The following is a 17,504-nucleotide window of genomic DNA, read 5'->3' as shown; positions in this document are numbered from 1 at the left end:
CTGGAGCCTGTGGAGGGAGCTCATGGAGAGCATGTCACTTTGTCACCAATGAGGAGGACAGGGTGACTAAGGAGAGGTCCCCCGTGAGCACTGCTGTGAGGCACCCTGCCCCACGGCGCTGCAGCGGGCCCGAGCGCGCGAGCCCTGCGTCGCAGCCTGCCTGCACGTGAATCCCGGCACTGCCCCTGCACCGCCCCGCGTCCCGCTTCCCCAGGCTCCCTGCCGAGCAGGAACCCAGGCCTGGGGGGCCTGCAGGAACGGGGGCCACCTCAACCCTGAGCTGAGCGGCAGCACGAGGAAGGGGCGAACTTGGCACATGAACCCCAGCTACGGGCGTCCAACTCTCAGTGTGCTCGCTGGCCGCTGCTGGGATCCACGGAGCGGTTTCTCTGACGGCTTCTGGGCTGACTGAGCAGGACAGCGAAGGGGACCCAGCGGCTGGGCACCCCGAGGGGACGGGGCCTCGGCCAGCAGCACCGTCTCCTCCGGGCAGCTCCAGCACCCGCTCATGGAGGGGCTTTCCAGCCAGTGCCCCAACCGCATCCTTTGCTTTTCAGCCTGGCTGAACCTTCTCCGTTTGAGCTCATTGCTCCTTCTGCAAAATAAAAGTGTTTGCATTTCCGACGTAACCTCGACGTTCCTGAAGACAGAGCAGGCACCATAAACCTGACCACGGCATCCACGGGCAGGGCCGAGGCAGCGCCGAGCACGAGACCGAGTCGTGGTGCCGGCATCCAGCCGGGGCAGGGACGTGTACTTGGGAAACCTGTCCAAAGCCGAGCTCCATGCTGCTCAACCTCCAGTGCAGCATTTGTGAGCTAAGGAAAAAAGAACGGAAAGAAATATCCACGGCACTTTAATGTGAAGGGATTAGGGTTTTAGGCTTTTATTGAAGAGAAAAAAGCCTTACATTTATAAAGTTGAATAGAAGACAAAGGATAAAACTTGTGTTGAATATCAAAATGGGATTCGACTGAGAATAAACTTGAAGGGAATTTTATTTATGGTATGTCTTCTAGGTGGGCATTTATGACCTTTAGAAAAATGGATTAAAGCTTTAGTATACCCAGCTTCAGGCTATGTGAATTATTAAAGCAACAAAGCCATAAAGCTGAAGTACTGCAGCAAAGCAAACAATGTGAAAGTGAGCTTTCCTCGGAAAGGTCACCCCACAGCCTCCATCCACGGGGCTGACACGGGGCCGCAGCACGCCAGGTCCCTTCGGGAGCCCCCCAGACCTCGTGCAAGTGAAGGCTCTGCTGTGCAGGGCAGAACAGAAACACAATTTTAAATACAATATTCTTAATAAAATAATAAACTTATTTTTCATCCCTGCAACTTGGCTGCTTTATGAATCTTCATTAACTGTTCCTGGTACCGGTCAGTTCAGGCGCAGTTAGGAAGCGCACACCACACCGCTCCCCGCCGTCCCCGCGCCGCGTCCCCAGGGCCCTTCCCGAGCGCCCGCGGGTCACCGCAGCGCAGCACCGGCACGGCCGGGCTCTCCCCTCCGCGCTCCAGGGACTGATCCCCCGCTCCGGCGCGGACAGCTCGCTGCGATACAGAGCCAATCTGTCTGCTGATTCCTAACCCATCTGCTCCATACTCTCGCCATGGAGCCTCTCTACTATAAAACCCCTTCTTACTATCAGGCAGTGTCTATTAAACCTTTTCACGAGAACACTGCAAATTAATCACACTTTGAAAAAAGGAAGTAAAAGCCCCCAAATCCCCATGCAGACTGTCTGCAAATGGCCTGCAGGTCCGAGGATGCATCTGTTCTCTTCAGAAAATTTCATTTCACATTGCTCCTCTGACCTGCCTGGATCTGCTGATTTAATCTCGTATTTCCAACAGCAGACAAAGACATAAATTTGTGCTGAAGAACTTACAATATGTTTTCATTTCTCAGCAGTAAAATGAAAATAATAAAAGATAATTTCCCCATAACCACAGCAAATTCTTTATTTCTTGGAACAAAAAACATAGAAGAAGGCTAATTCAGTGTGATAGCTCACATAAAGACAAGGGGGGAATATAATAATATAGAGGGGAAATGGGGAAGAATAATTTGACATTCTGTCTACCAGCCCGAACCGGCAAGATGGAGCCAGGAAAGGTCAATTGTAAAAAAGGGAGATGTTGAGACACCTCCCATGCAGCCAGTGCCCACCGAGGTTTTCAGAAGCCTCATGATCTCTCTCTCGCATGAAGCGGAATAGAAACGTGAGCTGGTTCCCATCATAGCACTGCCTCATAACTTACCTCAAATTCTGAAAATCATTTCATTGCTACTGCTCATTAGCCAAGAGCCTAACTTAATCTGTTCCATGAGAAATTAGTCTGTGCTACATAAGAACTTAATGTTCTTATTAAAATCCTTAAAGTCAAATAATATTATTTCTAATATCTACATGAAAAAAACTACATGTAAGCTAATCTGAATAAACATGGCATTAAGCATGACCTTCATTTGATTAATAGTATCTTAAACATGATCAAAATAGCATCTTAAAGACAATTAAATCCATCTTTAGGGGGAATAAGTACATTTCTGGATTGCATTTTGCCTATTTTGCAGAGTTTCTGCAATGAAGGCCGTACATGGCCTGTCTTGAGAGGTAAACAAAAGTGAGCGCAGAAACAGAAAACTGGGAAAGCAAAATACCTTGTCCACAGTCGCACGGATATTCCCTTGCCTACCAGGTCACTGGACTACTAGATTCCATAGCTTTACAGATTGCACAAGTCACAGAGCAGCACTCTGAGGGCTCACACTCCAATCTTGGAATAGGTAGTGCAGCAGCTCCTAAAAACCTTCCTGAATATGGGCCCGTAGTACTAAAATGAACCAAAACAGCTAAACTACTCACAGATTTCAAATAATAGCTTTCAGGTAGGTAGTTCCTCATTTTCTATAATTAAATGTCAGTTGTAGAAGATTTTGTAAATGTAAAATTGCTTCTCTCCATATTAAAGGAAATTCAGGATGGTGATATAATTATCCAGGAAGATGATGAATCTCTCCAGCATTTTGTGTAATTGTATGTACAATTCAGAGGCCTGCTGGACTTGCCCATTTTGAACATAAACGGGTAGGAAAGGAAGCAGCCGTGAGAAGCAGCTCTCTTCAAGCCAAAACAGTCCTGTCCTAGAACAAAGGTTTTTTTTCCTTTTCACATTTTAACCAGAATTAATCAATCTTCCGGCACCGGGTGCTGCCCCACAGCAGGAGCGCTCTCCTGCCCTGGGAAGGCTGCATTTGGAAGGACGAGTCCTCCCACCTGAGCTTGAAGCTGCGTCGGCTGCTGCTCCTGGGCAGGGTTTGGGTCGGCCGCAGGACGGGCTGGCGGCACCGCGGCCCGGTTCCTCTCGGGACCGTGTGGGGTTGGGAAGGTGCCTGCGCCAACCTCTAAAGCAGCCTGTGCTGTTTTGCAGGACAGTTGGCATCTTGCACCATTTCCCAGCCCCATTTCTCTGCCCCATTCTGACATTCAGCTCTGCACAAAGCCCACCCCAACAGACTGGTGACCAAATCCAACGATTTTCCTGAATGGCAACCACGGGCACTGCTCCTGTGCAGGGGCTGCGGAGATCTCAGCGAGGCCGAGGGAAGCTGCTCACAGGACATAGTAAAATGCAGGTGATGGAAGAAATCCGGAGAGTATCAGTGCCATGAAACTGAGGCGGTTCGAGAGAGAAGGGGCATGTCCTTACTCCAAGGCTCCCAGGCCAGGCACTCACACACACACAGACACGGAGCTTTGGGTTTGCAGTGCAAATGAACAGTGAAGCCCAAATATCATGAGAAAGGCAACAAATAGTTGTTTAGACAGGAACAGAGCAAGGAATTCAGTAAAAAAAGGATGAGAAAGGAATACGAACTAGCAAATGAACCAGTAATTAATTTCCAGAGCTATCCATCTTCTTGGATATCTCCCACTTTCTCCCACACACTACTTGGCAAAAAATCAAAACCAACACATTTCTCAGTGGGAGAAGAGCCTGGGGCTGCAGAGGATGTTCTCAACCACATTGTCCCAGCTCCATCATCACCCAGAACAACTTCCAGCACTTTTGCGGCTTGCTGTGCTGGGGTTAACAATGCACCCATTTGTACACAACAATATACCCCCTGAGGAAATAGGAAACCCTATTTTGCATAGGGAAGCCTATTTCATGTGGCAAAGTGCGCACTTTTGCCATGCAACACTCACAACCACCTGGGCAGTTGAGGATGAAGCCACTTCACCACCATACCAAGAATTACAGCAACGCCAAGTGGCAGTAAAGGGTTTTCCTGAGTCCATTTTGCCCGTGTTTACTCAGCAGCCATCATATGACAACAAAATTACATATTTCAGCACCATTACTGTTAAAATAAAGCACATACTGGCTTACAGCTGGCAGAACATACAAGCAAACTCAGAACTAAATGTCCAAGCCTACCTTGCCAAAGCTTCCCTTCCCAATTGCCCGGAGGATCTGGAAGTGGTCAAAGTTCACTACAAGACAAAGAAAAAACAAATGTGTAAATGTTGTGCTACAGAGACCTCGTACCTCGAGAGGATGCAGGGAGCCGCGCGACGAGCGCTGTTCGGGTTCTGGTGGCGGCTGAGTCCCGCACGTACCGCGAAACGGGTGCTTTAGCGCTAGGCAAGACCGAACAGGAGCTGTTAGGATATGACGGAGCTTCCCAGCAACCCCGCACACAAGCGAGCAATCCGAGCAGCTCCACCAGCAAAGCGAGGGTGTCCGGGAGCGCCCGGCGCCGTCCCCGCGCTGGCACTGTGCCACGCGGCAGCCCCTCGCGCCACCGTTGGCGCTAGCAAAGACACCTTCGCGGCTGGCGCTGACTTCTCCCCTCGGCACGCGCACCCATCTGCACCCGTCTGCTCCAGGGCCGCGCTCTGAGCCGCAGCGAGCAGCAGTGACAGGGCCGGGCAGCGCAGACGTGGCACGACAGCTACTGCCCCGAGCAGCACCGCAGCAAACGAGGCGTTTCTGCCAACCTGCTGCAGCCACCCAGCCCCTGCAACAGCCGCCTCAAATACATTAAAAAGCCCTGGCAGGTCTCTTTATACCAGCAGCGAGATAACCCCATGCCGTATCGCTTGGCTGCCTCACAGATGATACCCAGGCACCATCGCAACAGCCCCTGGGAACGGACGCGGTGCCACCCCGTCCTGCAAAGCGCCGTTTCCACCCCGGGTCTGCAGCACCCGGGAAGGCACCTTCTGCCCTGAGGAAAAACCCACAGGGAAACCCTGCCACGAGGAGCAGAGCGGAGCCCCGAGCTGCCTTGGCGGTGGGACCCCCTGCAAACGCTCCTGGTCCGGGAGCTCCTAGCACCACTTCGGGGCTTTACTGCAGTGCTGGAAATCCTGGGTAAAACAGCGCTGTCACTGAGAAAACAAAGAAAAAAAATGCTGTCTTAATGTATCCATGACTACAAAGGATCTGGAAAGCATGCTCTAGTCTGCAGTCACGGAAGAAATGCAGATATGAATATTCACCAGGCCCTTGAACCAATCCACAGAGATGTCACTTTCAATGAATTAAACCCACAGTTCTGCTGCGCGGAAGTTCAGAAGATGTTAAATGAACAAGCACCAGCTTTCTTCTCAGCTCCATTATTTCTTTTAGGAATTAGTAAGCAATCTCAGTTATAAAAAGGAGCAGATTTCAACATTTCAGAGAAAAAAATCTCCGGAGCAGCGTATTACTTTTTGCGCACCGTACACCTGAACTTCCACAAGCGCCGCCACCTCCCCAGGAGCCCGCGCAGACCCCGACTATCAGCGCAGCCCTCCCTGCCCGGAGCAGCGCCCCGCGCTGCGCTCCGAGGGGCGGCCGGGACGTGGCTCTCGCTGCGGCTGCCGGCAGCACCGCGGGGGCCGGCGCTGCCCCCCGCGCTCCGCAGCGCCACAGCGGCTCCGGCCCCTCGGCAGGAGCTTCCCGCCCGCGCCGAACCGGCCAAGGGAGCGCAGAGCGCTGCCAGCGACGTCCACGCGAAGGAGGAACACGCTGCACCGCAGCGCGCCGGGTTTTGTCTCTTCACCATCCTAACCCTGCCAACATTCTGGTTTTGTTCCTGTCTATTCTGTATCTAACTACAAATCAGCCAGAATATGGCAATACAAAAGTATAATAAAACTTCAGATATATAATGGACATGCAGTGACATTCCCACCTCAATGCCGGGTATTAATGCCCAATAAAACCAAAACAACAGCTACAGCACCCAACATCCTCAAATCTGGGAAAGACTGAAAACTAAAATCAAATTTTAAAGATCAAGTGAATCTCTTTATCATTCTTTATTTATCTGCAAGTTTTTTCAGCTTCATGAATGAAAATAAGGATGCCAGTATAACTTTGAGCTCTAAGAACAACTCTGTACAACATTAGAGAGCAAAGAAATTCTTTCCAGCCCTTACAATAGGAAGTTTTTAAGGCCAGGTTGGCATGGCCAGGTTTCTCCTTCCACCCCTGCATTTCCGCATGCTGGTTAATCGATGGCCTTTCCCAGCTGTCGTTCGTGCAGCCTCGCGCTGGAAGCCAGCGTCGCCGTGACGGATGCAGGGACGTTACTGCAAGGCCACCACAACAACCGCAGCTTTGCTGCCACAAAATGCCCAGACTTCCAGGTAGCAGAAAAACAAGAGCTACAGTTTAGATTTAGAAGTCATCAATTCATCTGTTTTAATGAGAAAAGAGCAGACCTAGGGCCTTCGCAAAGCCGTGATCCCCCGGACAGACGGAGAGAGAAGACGGCTGGGCTCCAGGGAGGCTGCAGGAGCCGGCAGGAGAGCAGCGGGGCGCTGCAACGGGATGAAAACGGTCCTGGAAATCCAAGGACAACGGAAAGACACCAAGGCAGGATTAACACATGTTGGAAGGCAGAAAATATTTAAGGGCAATGAGAAGTTGAGCAAGGCTATCAGACAGACCGGGCAGCTGGGTTTAGGATCCTACAGGAATAATGTAGATCACACTGCAATGAAAACCCACAGAAAATTCCCAAAGAAAGTGGTGAATCTGCTAAAAATAGCAGGAGAGAGAAATAGGAAGGACAGCAGGAGACATAGGAAGGATTTGGTGCTAAAAGCTTTCAAATTGGAAAATGAATCTGAATGAAGTAGAAAGATCAAGGAAAACCTAAAGTGGGATCAGAGATTTGAGAGGAGGTAAAAGTGACTTGGATGGGGAAAAATTTGGAAGCATCTGATGAAGATGGGAGGGCAAAGCACCAAGCGGGACCAGCGGCGCCATCCTCCCCAGAGCGGAGCGCGGAGCGCGTCTGCGCCGTGGCCCCTTCCCCGGGCTGCAAGGCAGGGCTGGCTCCGCGCGCAGGGAAGCGCCGCCCTGCTTTGTGCCGCCGGGAGAGCCCGAGGAGAGCCCGAGGAGAGCCCGAGCAGAGCCCGAACAGAACCTGAGCAGAGCCCAAACACAGCCCGAGCAGAGCCCAAAGAGAACCCAAGCAGAACCCGAGCAGAACCTGAGCAGAGTTCAAGCAGAACTTGAGCAGAGCCCTCGCGCCCCAGCACTCACGCTGATCCGCTCTGCCTGCTCGTATCCGTGGAGAAGATTACATGGTGAGAAAAATGGAAATACAGTATAGCGTGACTGACGGGAAGCTCAAGTGAGCATTAGCGGCCCGGGAGTGCGGCGAGTGCTGGGAGAGAACAAAGGAAATTAAAGGCATAATGCAGGCCCAGGGCTATAAATGAGCCCCCGCAGGCATGAAGGATTCAAACATACTATTAACAAGTAGCTCTGAAATCATGTAAAAACAGTCAGTTATTGTGTGATTAAAAATGAACTTCTATGATGCTTTCAGGAATAAAATGTACTACACAAACCAACTGCTACGTCGTCCTAGGAAGATGGGGTTATTGATAATAGGTAGGATAATATTTGCATTGGCCAAAATCCATTTCTAATTAGCAAAAAAATGTTGCTTCCATGTGCTGGAAACCACTCCAAATTAGTGCCAGTGTCTTACATTCATCTGCTGCTTCATCAACAACCTCAGGAAGGCCTGGTGAACCCCGTGAAGAACAAAATACCTTTTCTCTTCTCAACGTATGCTTTACACACGTTACTTATGTTCCAAAACCTCTGTTACTTTGTCAAAACATCCCAAAGGGGCACCCTGGCTGCTCGCCAACAGGCGGTGGAGCTCTGCGGGTGCAGACAGGGAGCACTAGCGGGGTTGGCGGTGGCCGTACCCCAGTACGGAGGCACCCGCGGGCTGCACGCGCTGCCACACGGGCTGCGCGGCCGGGAGGCTCCGCGCCGGGGCGGCGGGTCCCCTCCGCGGCGCTGCGGCGGCGTTGGCAGCGTCAGCAGCGTTGGCAGCGCGATGCAGCGGCCTGCGCGCTCCCTCCCCGCGGGTCCCCTCCGCGGGCGCTGCGGCGGCGTTGGCAGCGCGGTGCAGCGCGGTGCAGCGGCCTGCGCGCTCCCTCCCCGCGGGTCCCCTCCGCGGGCGCTGCGGTGGCGTTGGCAGCGTTGGTAGCGTTGGCAGCGCGGTGCAGCGGCCTGAGCGCTCCCTCCCCGCGGGTCCCCTCCGCGGGCACTGCGGTGGCGTTGGCAGCGCGGTGCAGCGGCCTGAGCGCTCCCTCCCCGCGGGTCCCCTCCGCGGGCACTGCGGCGGCGTTGGCAGCGTTGGCAGCGCGGTGCAGCGGCCTGCGCGCTCCCTCCCCGCGGGTCCCCTCCGCGGGCGCTGCGGCGGCGTTGGCAGCGTTGGCAGCGCGGTGCAGCGGCCTGCGCGCTCCCTCCCCGCGGGTCCCCTCCGCGGGCGCTGCGGCGGCGTTGGCAGCGTTGGCAGCGTTGGCAGCGCGGTGCAGCGGCCTGCGCGCTCCCTCCCCGCGGGTCCCCTCCGCGGGCGCTGCGGCGGCGTTGGCAGCGTTGGCAGCGTTGGCAGCGCGGTGCAGCGGCCTGCGCGCTCCCTCCCCGCGGGTCCCCTCCGCGGGCGCTGCGGCGGCGTTGGCAGCGCGATGCAGCGGCCTGCACGCTCCCTCCCTGCGGGTCCCCTCCGCGGGCGCTGCGGCGGCGTTGGCGGCGTTGGCAGCGTTGGCAGCGCGGTGCAGCGGCCTGTGCGCTCCCTCCCCGCGGGTCCCCTCCACGGGCGCTGCGGTGGCGTCGGCAGCGTTGGCAGCGCGGTGCAGCGGCCTGCGCGCTCCCTCCCCGCGGCCTGCGCAGAACACGTTGCTAACGCCCCGGGGCCAGGGCCCAAACCACCACCAAAACCAACCAACCAACACCAAAACATGGTGTTCCTGAGAGCTCCTGTGTGTCCGGCACGGTGCCGCCTCACTGTCAAACTCTCTCATTGTGGTAAAAGGCCATTTCATGGTGGGCCTCCCTCTGCAAATCTCGGGGAGGAAGAGCCTCCAGCGGACGGCCCAGGGGCGCAGCGAGCGGGGGCAGCGGTGCCCACCACAGGAGCACGCCTGGCCCTCCCAAAGGACAAACTCGCACAAGCGGACGGCCGAGGGCATGAGCACAACCTGGGTAACCAGCAGCACTGAAGCGATAGAGGGGACAACACAAACATCACCCAAGGGTTCATCCTGGCAGCCACGTGAACGAGAGGGGTCAAGGTGGCCTCCCTGTGTCGAGCAGAGCGGCAGATGACCCTTCCCCTGTGCTCAGCATGGGGAGGCCACGTGGCAGGTGCTGGTCCAGGTCTGGCTCCCCAGAACAAGACAGACATGGACCCCGTGGAAGGAGCCCAGGGGAGGAGCACAGAGGTGACCAAGGGACCCCCTGGAGCACGTCTCAAAGGAGAAGAGCCTGGGAGAGCTGGGGCTGTGCAGCCTGCAGAAGAGCCAGCTCGCGGGGACCTTGCCAGTGTACAGGTGGCTGAAGGGACCATAGCTGATGGGCCGGACTCTGCTCAGTGGTGCCCAGCCACAGGAGAGAGACAACGGGTACAACTGACACCCAGGGAGCGCTCTGAGCACAAGAAACACCTCCCTGCTGTGAAGGTGACAGGACACAGGAGCGGGCTGTCGAGGGAGGCTGTGGAGCCTCCATCCCTGCAGAGCCCCAGAGCGACTGGCCACAGTCCTGGTGCACGAGCTGCTCCAGGGGACCCTGCGGAGCCGGGCTGGGAGTGACCGTGCCCGGGGTCCCCTCCGGCCGCGGCCCGGCCGGGCTCTGCCATGCGGCCGCCGGCACAGGCCTTGCCGGGCTCCAGGGGAAGCTTTGTCCCCGCGCGGGCGGCTTTGCACCCAGGGCGCTCGCAGCCCGCGCTGCCTAACAGCCCGTTCCTCTGCATCTTCTGGGGGTTTTGTTCTGCACTGCCTCGCTTATTACTTTCAAATTCTAACGTTTGGAGGCCTTCCTGTGTTATTACCAAGATTGATCCGCTCAAGAGGACAAGGAGGCCATTTCCTGAGGTAGGATTCTAATTATTTTGGAGGTTTTTTCTCTAGACTGGCATAACGTTTGGATGACCATGTGATGCTTGGTAAATGTTATTTAGGTACATTTCTATAGCTTGCATCTAAAGTGTTATTTTCTCCATTGTGCACCGCTGAAAGTAGGCATTCGTCCTTATGTTAAATACACTACTTAAAATCCACAGATGGAGTTATTATTCTTAATGATGATTATTATTACCGTAAAGCAGGCGGTAATTGTTCGCTCTCAGCACACAGCGAAGGGGAAACACTCCGTAGCTGCGGCTGTGCAGTGCACGGCGCCGCCGCGAGCAATCGGCACGGCCGGCCCCAGGGCCGCTGCTGCCGCGGAGCCGGGCGCATCCACCCCGTCCTGGCCCCGGCGCAGCGCAGGGCACGCGCAGCACCGCGGCGCAGGTGCCAGAAGCGCTGGAGGCCTCGGGGTGACCAGGAAGGCAGCACTGCCCCAAGGATGATCTGCACCGTCCCCAGAAACCAAAGCCCGAGGCTCCCCGCCTCTCCATGCACAGCGGAGCCAGCTCAGCGCGGCCGCAGCGCTGGGAGCGGGAGGACTCGTGTCTGCGCGTGCTGCGGTACACCCCGGTCTTGCACAGAGCACACCCGGGAGGTGAAAGCGCCGCAGCTTTTCCCGTGTGTAGGAGAGCAGGAGATTCAGCAGTGCAGCCCCAGCTGAGACAACGCGGCTTGGAAGACTCCTGTGTCCCGAAGCTGCCCCTCCGCTGCCGTGTCCCAGATGTCCGTCCCGACGGGCCCCACGGAGCTCAACCCAGCGCGGCCACAGCCTCAGTGCTGGCAGGACACGTCGGGAGTGGGCACGGAATGGTCACTGCTGGACGGGAGCAGGCACGGGACGGTCACTGCTGGATGGGAGCAGGCGTGGGAGCGTCACTGCTGGACGGGAGCAGGCACGGGACGGTCACTGCTAGACGGGAGCAGGCACGGGAGCGTCACTGCTGGACGGGAGCAGGCACGGGATGGTCACTGCTAGACGGGAACAGGCACGGGAGCGTCACTGCTGGATGGGAGCAGGCACGGGACAGTCACTGGTGGATGGGAGCAGGCACAGGATGGTCACCGCTGGACGGGAGCAGGCGTGGGAGCGTCACTGCTCCACGGGAGCTCTCACACCCGCTGTCCTGTCCCGGGAGCACTTGACGGGCACCGCGGGCGGCCTGCAGCAAACACTCCACCATGAAGCGTTCCAACCTGCACAAAGCCCTGCGATCGTGTCCGGCCAGCGCCTCGCAGGGTATCACGTGTCTATCCTGGCGGGACTGCCGGCTGCGGGGCTCAGAGCACGGGGAGCGCGAGGCTCTGCCCCGGGCACCCATCCACAGCAACGGCGACGGCACCGCGGGCGCTGCTGACTCAGCGCGAGCTACCGCAGAGGCTAAACGTGGAAAATGGGGCAGAGGGCACCAAAGAAGGCCGGGCTGCAACTCCCCGACACACTTGCCCACACGCTGCTGCTGGCTGGGGCTCTGCAGCATAACCGCGTTTCTCCCCTCGTGCACGAGCAATTATTTCTTTCTCTCCCCGCTCTTTATCCCAGAATAGAACAAGAGGATCAGGAAGGTTATTTGAACCATTTAATTTGGGGACAGCTCTATTATAACTAAAAGTTCCATTTTTTTTTCCAGCTGCACGGGGGAAAAAAGAAGCAAGCAACCCTTCGTGCGCGGGCACCTTCTCACAGCGGGCAGCCCGGCCGCCGCTCTGACAGCCCTGAGCTGCCATCCTGCTCCGGCCTCTCTGCGCGGGCAGCTTCGCTCTGCCTTGTCCGGGCCAACATATGGAATGGGTCCTGATCGGGCAGAAACCAGGGCCCAGCACAGCACCACGCAGCCTGCAGAGAGAGCGGAGCCGGTGCATGGAGCGTCGCGGGTACCGCGGCACGAGCCGGCGCATGGAGCGTGGCGGGTACCGCGGCACAAGCCGGTGCATGGAGCGTGGCGGGTACCGCGGCACGAGCCGGCGCATGGAGCATCGCAGGTACCGCGGCACGAGCCGGCGCATGGAGTGTCGCGAGTACCGCGGCACGAGCCGGCGCGCGGAGCGTTGCACGTACCGCAGCATGGGCAGCCCTGCGGGGCCGGCGTGTGGAGCGTCGCGGGTACCGCGCAACGGGATCCTGCTGAATGCAGGAGCTGCTGGCGGGGTAGCAAAGCCGCACACCCAGACTCTAATGAGCAAGATTCAGAGCGGGAAAACTACCATTAAAATGTATAAGGAGATTCTTGAGTACCTTGAATGCCTGGCATTCTGCATTAGAAGATCAGATTAATTAAATACAGAATCAACCTCGGTGTCTTTCCAAGCTGACAGATTGCACTTGTACTTCAGCCTTTCATTTTATTTTGCTTCGACAGTTTAGGAAATTTTATTTCAAGTAACCGAATGTGATTTACCAAAAAAGAATAACATCTTTATAGCACACGTTTATAGTAATATAACATTAGCAATAAACATCTGCTAAATGTTACTTAACGTTTTTGCAACATATGTTATAAATGATAAATGGATGACCTTAGGTGCCCTATAAATTATTTAGGCTGTATTGTGTTTAATGCCAGGCTGCAGCTAATAAAAAGCCTAATAAGAACAGAAAGAAGAAGCTATGAACATATTCCTTAGTAAAGCTAAATTAATAGTTTTGGACAAATTCATTTCAATAAAAATCATAGATTTGCCTATACTGAAACATATAATTCATCTTTTCCGTTTCAATTAAATTTTACGGTGTCTAAGGAAGCAAGAAAACTTCTGTTTCATTGCAGTGCTTTCAAAATTGAATATGAGAATGCCTTTCCATCTAATAAAACCTTTTCTGATTATTTTCAAAGGGTAAAAAAGATTAAATAAACAAAATAAAATGTTTGATTCAAACAGAAGTTTTGATTTTTCTGCTTGATGAAAAACCAGGCTCAGGGCACGGGCAGAGGCATTTTCACAAATCCTCTGAAATGCTGGTGAAGCTGCAACCTGTGCCCTCCCCAGCACAATTCTCACAGCCCTGAGCAAGCCGCACTGGCTCCGGCCGGGACGATTTACCCCGCGCTTGTGCCAGGCCCCAGCGCCAGGAGCGGCCGGAGCAGGGGCGGCTGCAGCAGGGGCTGGAACGGTGGCCCCACGTCCCAGCCCTGCGTCCCAGCCCCGTGTCCCAATCCCGCGTCCCGGCCCCGTGTCCCGGCCCCACGTCCCAGCCCCGTGTCCCGGCCCCGTGTCCCGGCCCCGCGTCCCGGCCCCACGTCCCAGCCCCGTGTCCCGGCCCCGTGTCCCGGCCCCGCGTCCCAGCCCCACGTCCCAGCCCCGTGTCCCGGCCCCGTGTCCCGGCCCCGCGTCCCGGCCCCGCGTCCCGGCCCCGCGCAGCTCTGCCCTTCGCGCCACAGCCCAGGGACGCGGTTCCACCAAACCTGGTTTGACGGAGGGAAAACTTGGTTGCAAACAAGAGGTTGGGGTAACTTTGATATTTCTTCAATTTAAAAATTTAAAGCTGCTGATCTATTTCGCTGAGGAAAACATAAAAGTTTGGGTTTTGTCAGTTCACCTGAAACGTGCAAAAGCGTTTCATTTTTTATGGATGTGCCATATGTTTTGGCTCTGCAGTGGCAAGGTTTGCTGAGCAATGCCAGTTTAAATAAAGATCTTCCCGTAAGAGGAGCCTGAAACGTTTAGTAATCAGAAATAAAACGCAGTCAGTGAAGAAATACGCTGTTTCCATAAGGAAACTTACTGCTCCACGTCAGCTCCGGAGCCCCGCGTTTTCGGAGAGGAGGGCAAACACCCTCGGATTAAGCCCAAGCCCAGCGGGGCTCGTGCCACGGGCCAGCGAGCAGGGGGTGAGGGCAGCAGAGGAAGGGGGTTGGCTTGCAACCAAGTCGGGACTTCAAGAACAGTCTCCAAAATTAGACTAAAAGATATGCAGAAAGAAACGCTTTTTAAAAGTCTAATTAAGTAATCTAATTATGAATTCCTTTGATGTTGGATCAGTTTTTCTGTTTCGCTCTCCATGGGGCCGCATGCCCAGCCTCCCGGGAGGCTGAGTCTTAAAACTGAGCCCATGTATCTCTGCGTACGACCAACATACACAGCCAGCTTTTATTTGTTCGACATGCCTTCGATTTGAGAGGGATGCGTAACAGAGATGCAAAAAGAAAACCCCTAAATGAGTTAATTTAGCGATTCTGCTCTGCAGATACTTCCAGATTCTGTGTCTGCTCCCAAGTCAGACCTCTCCTAGGAACATCTGTTTGGAAGCCTAATGGTGAGAGTCTGTTTCTTTAGCTAGTTAGGTCAAATAAAGCATTCCAAAAGACTCTGGACCACTCAGAATATCACAAATACCCAAGTAATGAGGCTATTGCGAGATTTTCCTGTCATTTCCATCCACGGAGGCTACACTAGAGGCCAATGATCCCAGCCCATGAAAGAAGAAAACACCAGCAATTGAGCAAGGTTTATGAAATCAGGCCAACTTTCCTCAATCAATCAATCACTCAATAAAAATGAAAGCTTCTCAAAGCTGGTATCTCTCCAGTTCTCAGGCTGCTGGGAGATAGGAGAGACAGTCAGGAAAACTTGATCTGGGATTGGCTGTCCCCCCGCCAGCAGTGTTAGACATTTGCAGCTTGGTTATCTCAAGGAAAATATTCCTGTATTAGTCCCATTTGCTCCAGTATGGAAGGAATATCAAGCAGCGCATTTTCACAGAAGAAAAGGCTGCAAAAGATGAAAAATAAGATACTTCAAACTGCTTTTCTCCATGTACTCTGAGATATCACCAGCCCTGAATTCATCCGCCTTCTTCCAACTTCCTCCATTTCACTCCATACTTTTTCTGCAAAGGCAGAAAATCATAACCACGGACCCACTTCTCAAAGTAAATGAAGATGAGCCACAAAAATATTGCAAAAGACGTGTTTCCTACTTCAGAAATCAGCAATTAATTCTAACTATTGAACAAGTATCATAATCGGTTATAAAAAATATTTTCTCAGGACCCAGGCACCGATACCTCTGCGCAGCCGCAGCGCTCTGCTCCTGGCCCCCTGTCCCAGCCCCGCAGGGCCGAGTCCCCACGCAGCCCCGGCAGGGCCCTGTCCCTGTCTCAGCCCCGCAGGGCCGTGTCCCTGTCCCAGCCCCGCAGGGCCGAGTCCCCACGCAGCCCCGGCAGGGCCCTGTCCCCACGCAGCCCCGGCAGGGCCGTGTCCCTGTCCCAGCCTGGCAGGGCCGAGTCCCCACGCAGCCCCGGCAGGGCCCTGTCCCCACGCAGCCCCGGCAGGGCCGTGTCCCTGTCCCAGCCCTGCATGGCCCTGTCCCCGTGCAGCCCCGGCAGGGCCGTGTCCCTGTCCCAGCCCCGCAGGGCCGTGTCCCTGGCTGACGCGCGAGCGCAGGCCCCGGGCACGCGGAGCAGGGTCACCCGCGTGGGACGTGCCAGCCAAGCCCCCGAGCGGCCCGGACGGCTCTGCCGCGCTGGGCACAACTGCCACGTCCTGTCGAAGGTCGGGTGACACCGCAGCGCGCGACCTCACCAACATCACTGCAGGAACCGATGCTCCATTATGGTGTCTGCTCATAAGAAATGGATATTGTGGCATTCTTTGGACTTGTGAAAAAATCCGAGCTGCACACTGAAAGCTGTATAAGATGCAAGATGTGTGAGCAGATCAATACCCAATCAACTCTGAAACCGTACAGATTCCAGCAGGGCTTGCAGTGAAACTTGTGCGACCACAGCTGGGCAGAAAGCAGCAGCTCAAGCCCTGCTGTGGAGCGGTGCTTCCCGAGGCCGCCTTGCACCTCCGTCTGTTCAGGAAAACGCGGGATCGCCTGTGGTGCTCAGTGCATCCTTCTGCATTTCTGCTGCAATAAGAACTTTTCACACATTGTGATTCCAGAGAAATTCAAAAAAAAAGCACATATGCCGATGTTGTGCCGCCCATCAAATTGATGTGGGCTCTAAATCGATGTAGAGACCTGAACACTGGGATATTTGACCTGGATATCACAAGAAAGTTTTTCTAGGATTCTGTTAATAAAGAAGACTTTAAAAATAATTACTGCCAGTAACGCAGTCATGTGGGAAGAGCTTGGCACGGAGAGCCGGCCGCGCTCGGTGCAGCGGAGCCGGCACCGCGGAGCCGCGCGCGCCGCTGTCCGTAACGCACGGCCGCGGGGTCAGCGCAGCGCGCGCCGCCGTCCCTGGCACAGCTGTCACGGCACTAACTGCCTCTCAGTGCTGCACAATGCAACCTGCACGGAATTTCTCAAATTCACACTGCAGCACTAGTTTCATTTAGCACCTTGAACTTGCAATGTAATAAATAAATAAAAAGCCTGTTTTATCTGAGAAATGAAGTACGCTTATCCTCATGAACTTAGCTCTCCCCGTGGTTTGGACAGTACATGGGGGCTGTGAATCTTTAGGTATTTCAATGCACAATTTAAGCAAACACGGAAGAGCAGCAAAGCTGCCGCTGAGGGCCCGACTCTGCGAGCTGCTGAGATCCTCGTATCCTCAGTTCACCTCTGTCCTGGGCACCAGCACCAGCCCAAACCTGATCCTTCCTTTAGCAGGAGCCTCCCGAGCCCCCGCTCGCCGTGCGGAGCGCTCTGACGCTGCCCGGTTACTCACTGCTCCGAAGAGAGACTCCCATCGCCCAGAGCCGCCCGCTGAGCGACTCGCGCAAACGGGTCCTCTCTGTCCCTGGGAGAATTCCCGTAGCTTCCCCCGCTTTGCTTCCCCACGCACGCCACGTCCAAACCCTGCTCCGCGTGAGGAAGCACAAATCCGCCCAGCCTGCATTCTCCATGCTGTTGCACCACGCAACAGCCTCGGTCTTCCCAATACAGCTGGAGTCTGTATTCCCAATCAACCGCACTCGGCCACCAGAGTGCTTGGCCCCTGTTTGCCCGGTATCCCAGCAGAATGCGAAGAGCAATCTCCTAGCGATGGGGGTGCTATGTGCATGCTTCCAAAACAAAAGGCTTCAACATTGCATTAAAAAAAAAAAAAGTGTTGCTGGTCTAATTTAATTTGCAGCTTTCACACATTTCCAAGTTAAATGCGAT

The 17,504-nt window shown here is 54.9% G+C and overlaps 1 protein-coding gene across 1 annotated transcript in view; it reads right to left on the bottom strand.

Annotated features, from left to right (window-relative positions):
• Positions 1–17,504, bottom strand: part of STK32C (serine/threonine kinase 32C) — a 75,624-nt gene that overhangs the window by 26,188 nt on the left and 31,932 nt on the right. Inside the window, exon 2 of the mRNA XM_088520025.1 lies at positions 4,450–4,505. Within this exon, the coding sequence (XP_088376151.1) occupies positions 4,450–4,505 (56 nt within the window). The remainder of the gene's footprint in view (positions 1–4,449; positions 4,506–17,504) is intronic.

The sequence above is a fragment of the Tinamus guttatus genome, unplaced genomic scaffold (genome assembly GCF_059628265.1).
Source record: "Tinamus guttatus ecotype Peru unplaced genomic scaffold, ASM5962826v1 Tinamus_guttatus_pri_ptg000079l, whole genome shotgun sequence".
NCBI lineage: Eukaryota > Metazoa > Chordata > Aves > Tinamiformes > Tinamidae > Tinamus > Tinamus guttatus.
Note: the sequence above shows the minus strand (reverse complement) of the source record. Positions and strands in the feature narration are given on the sequence as shown.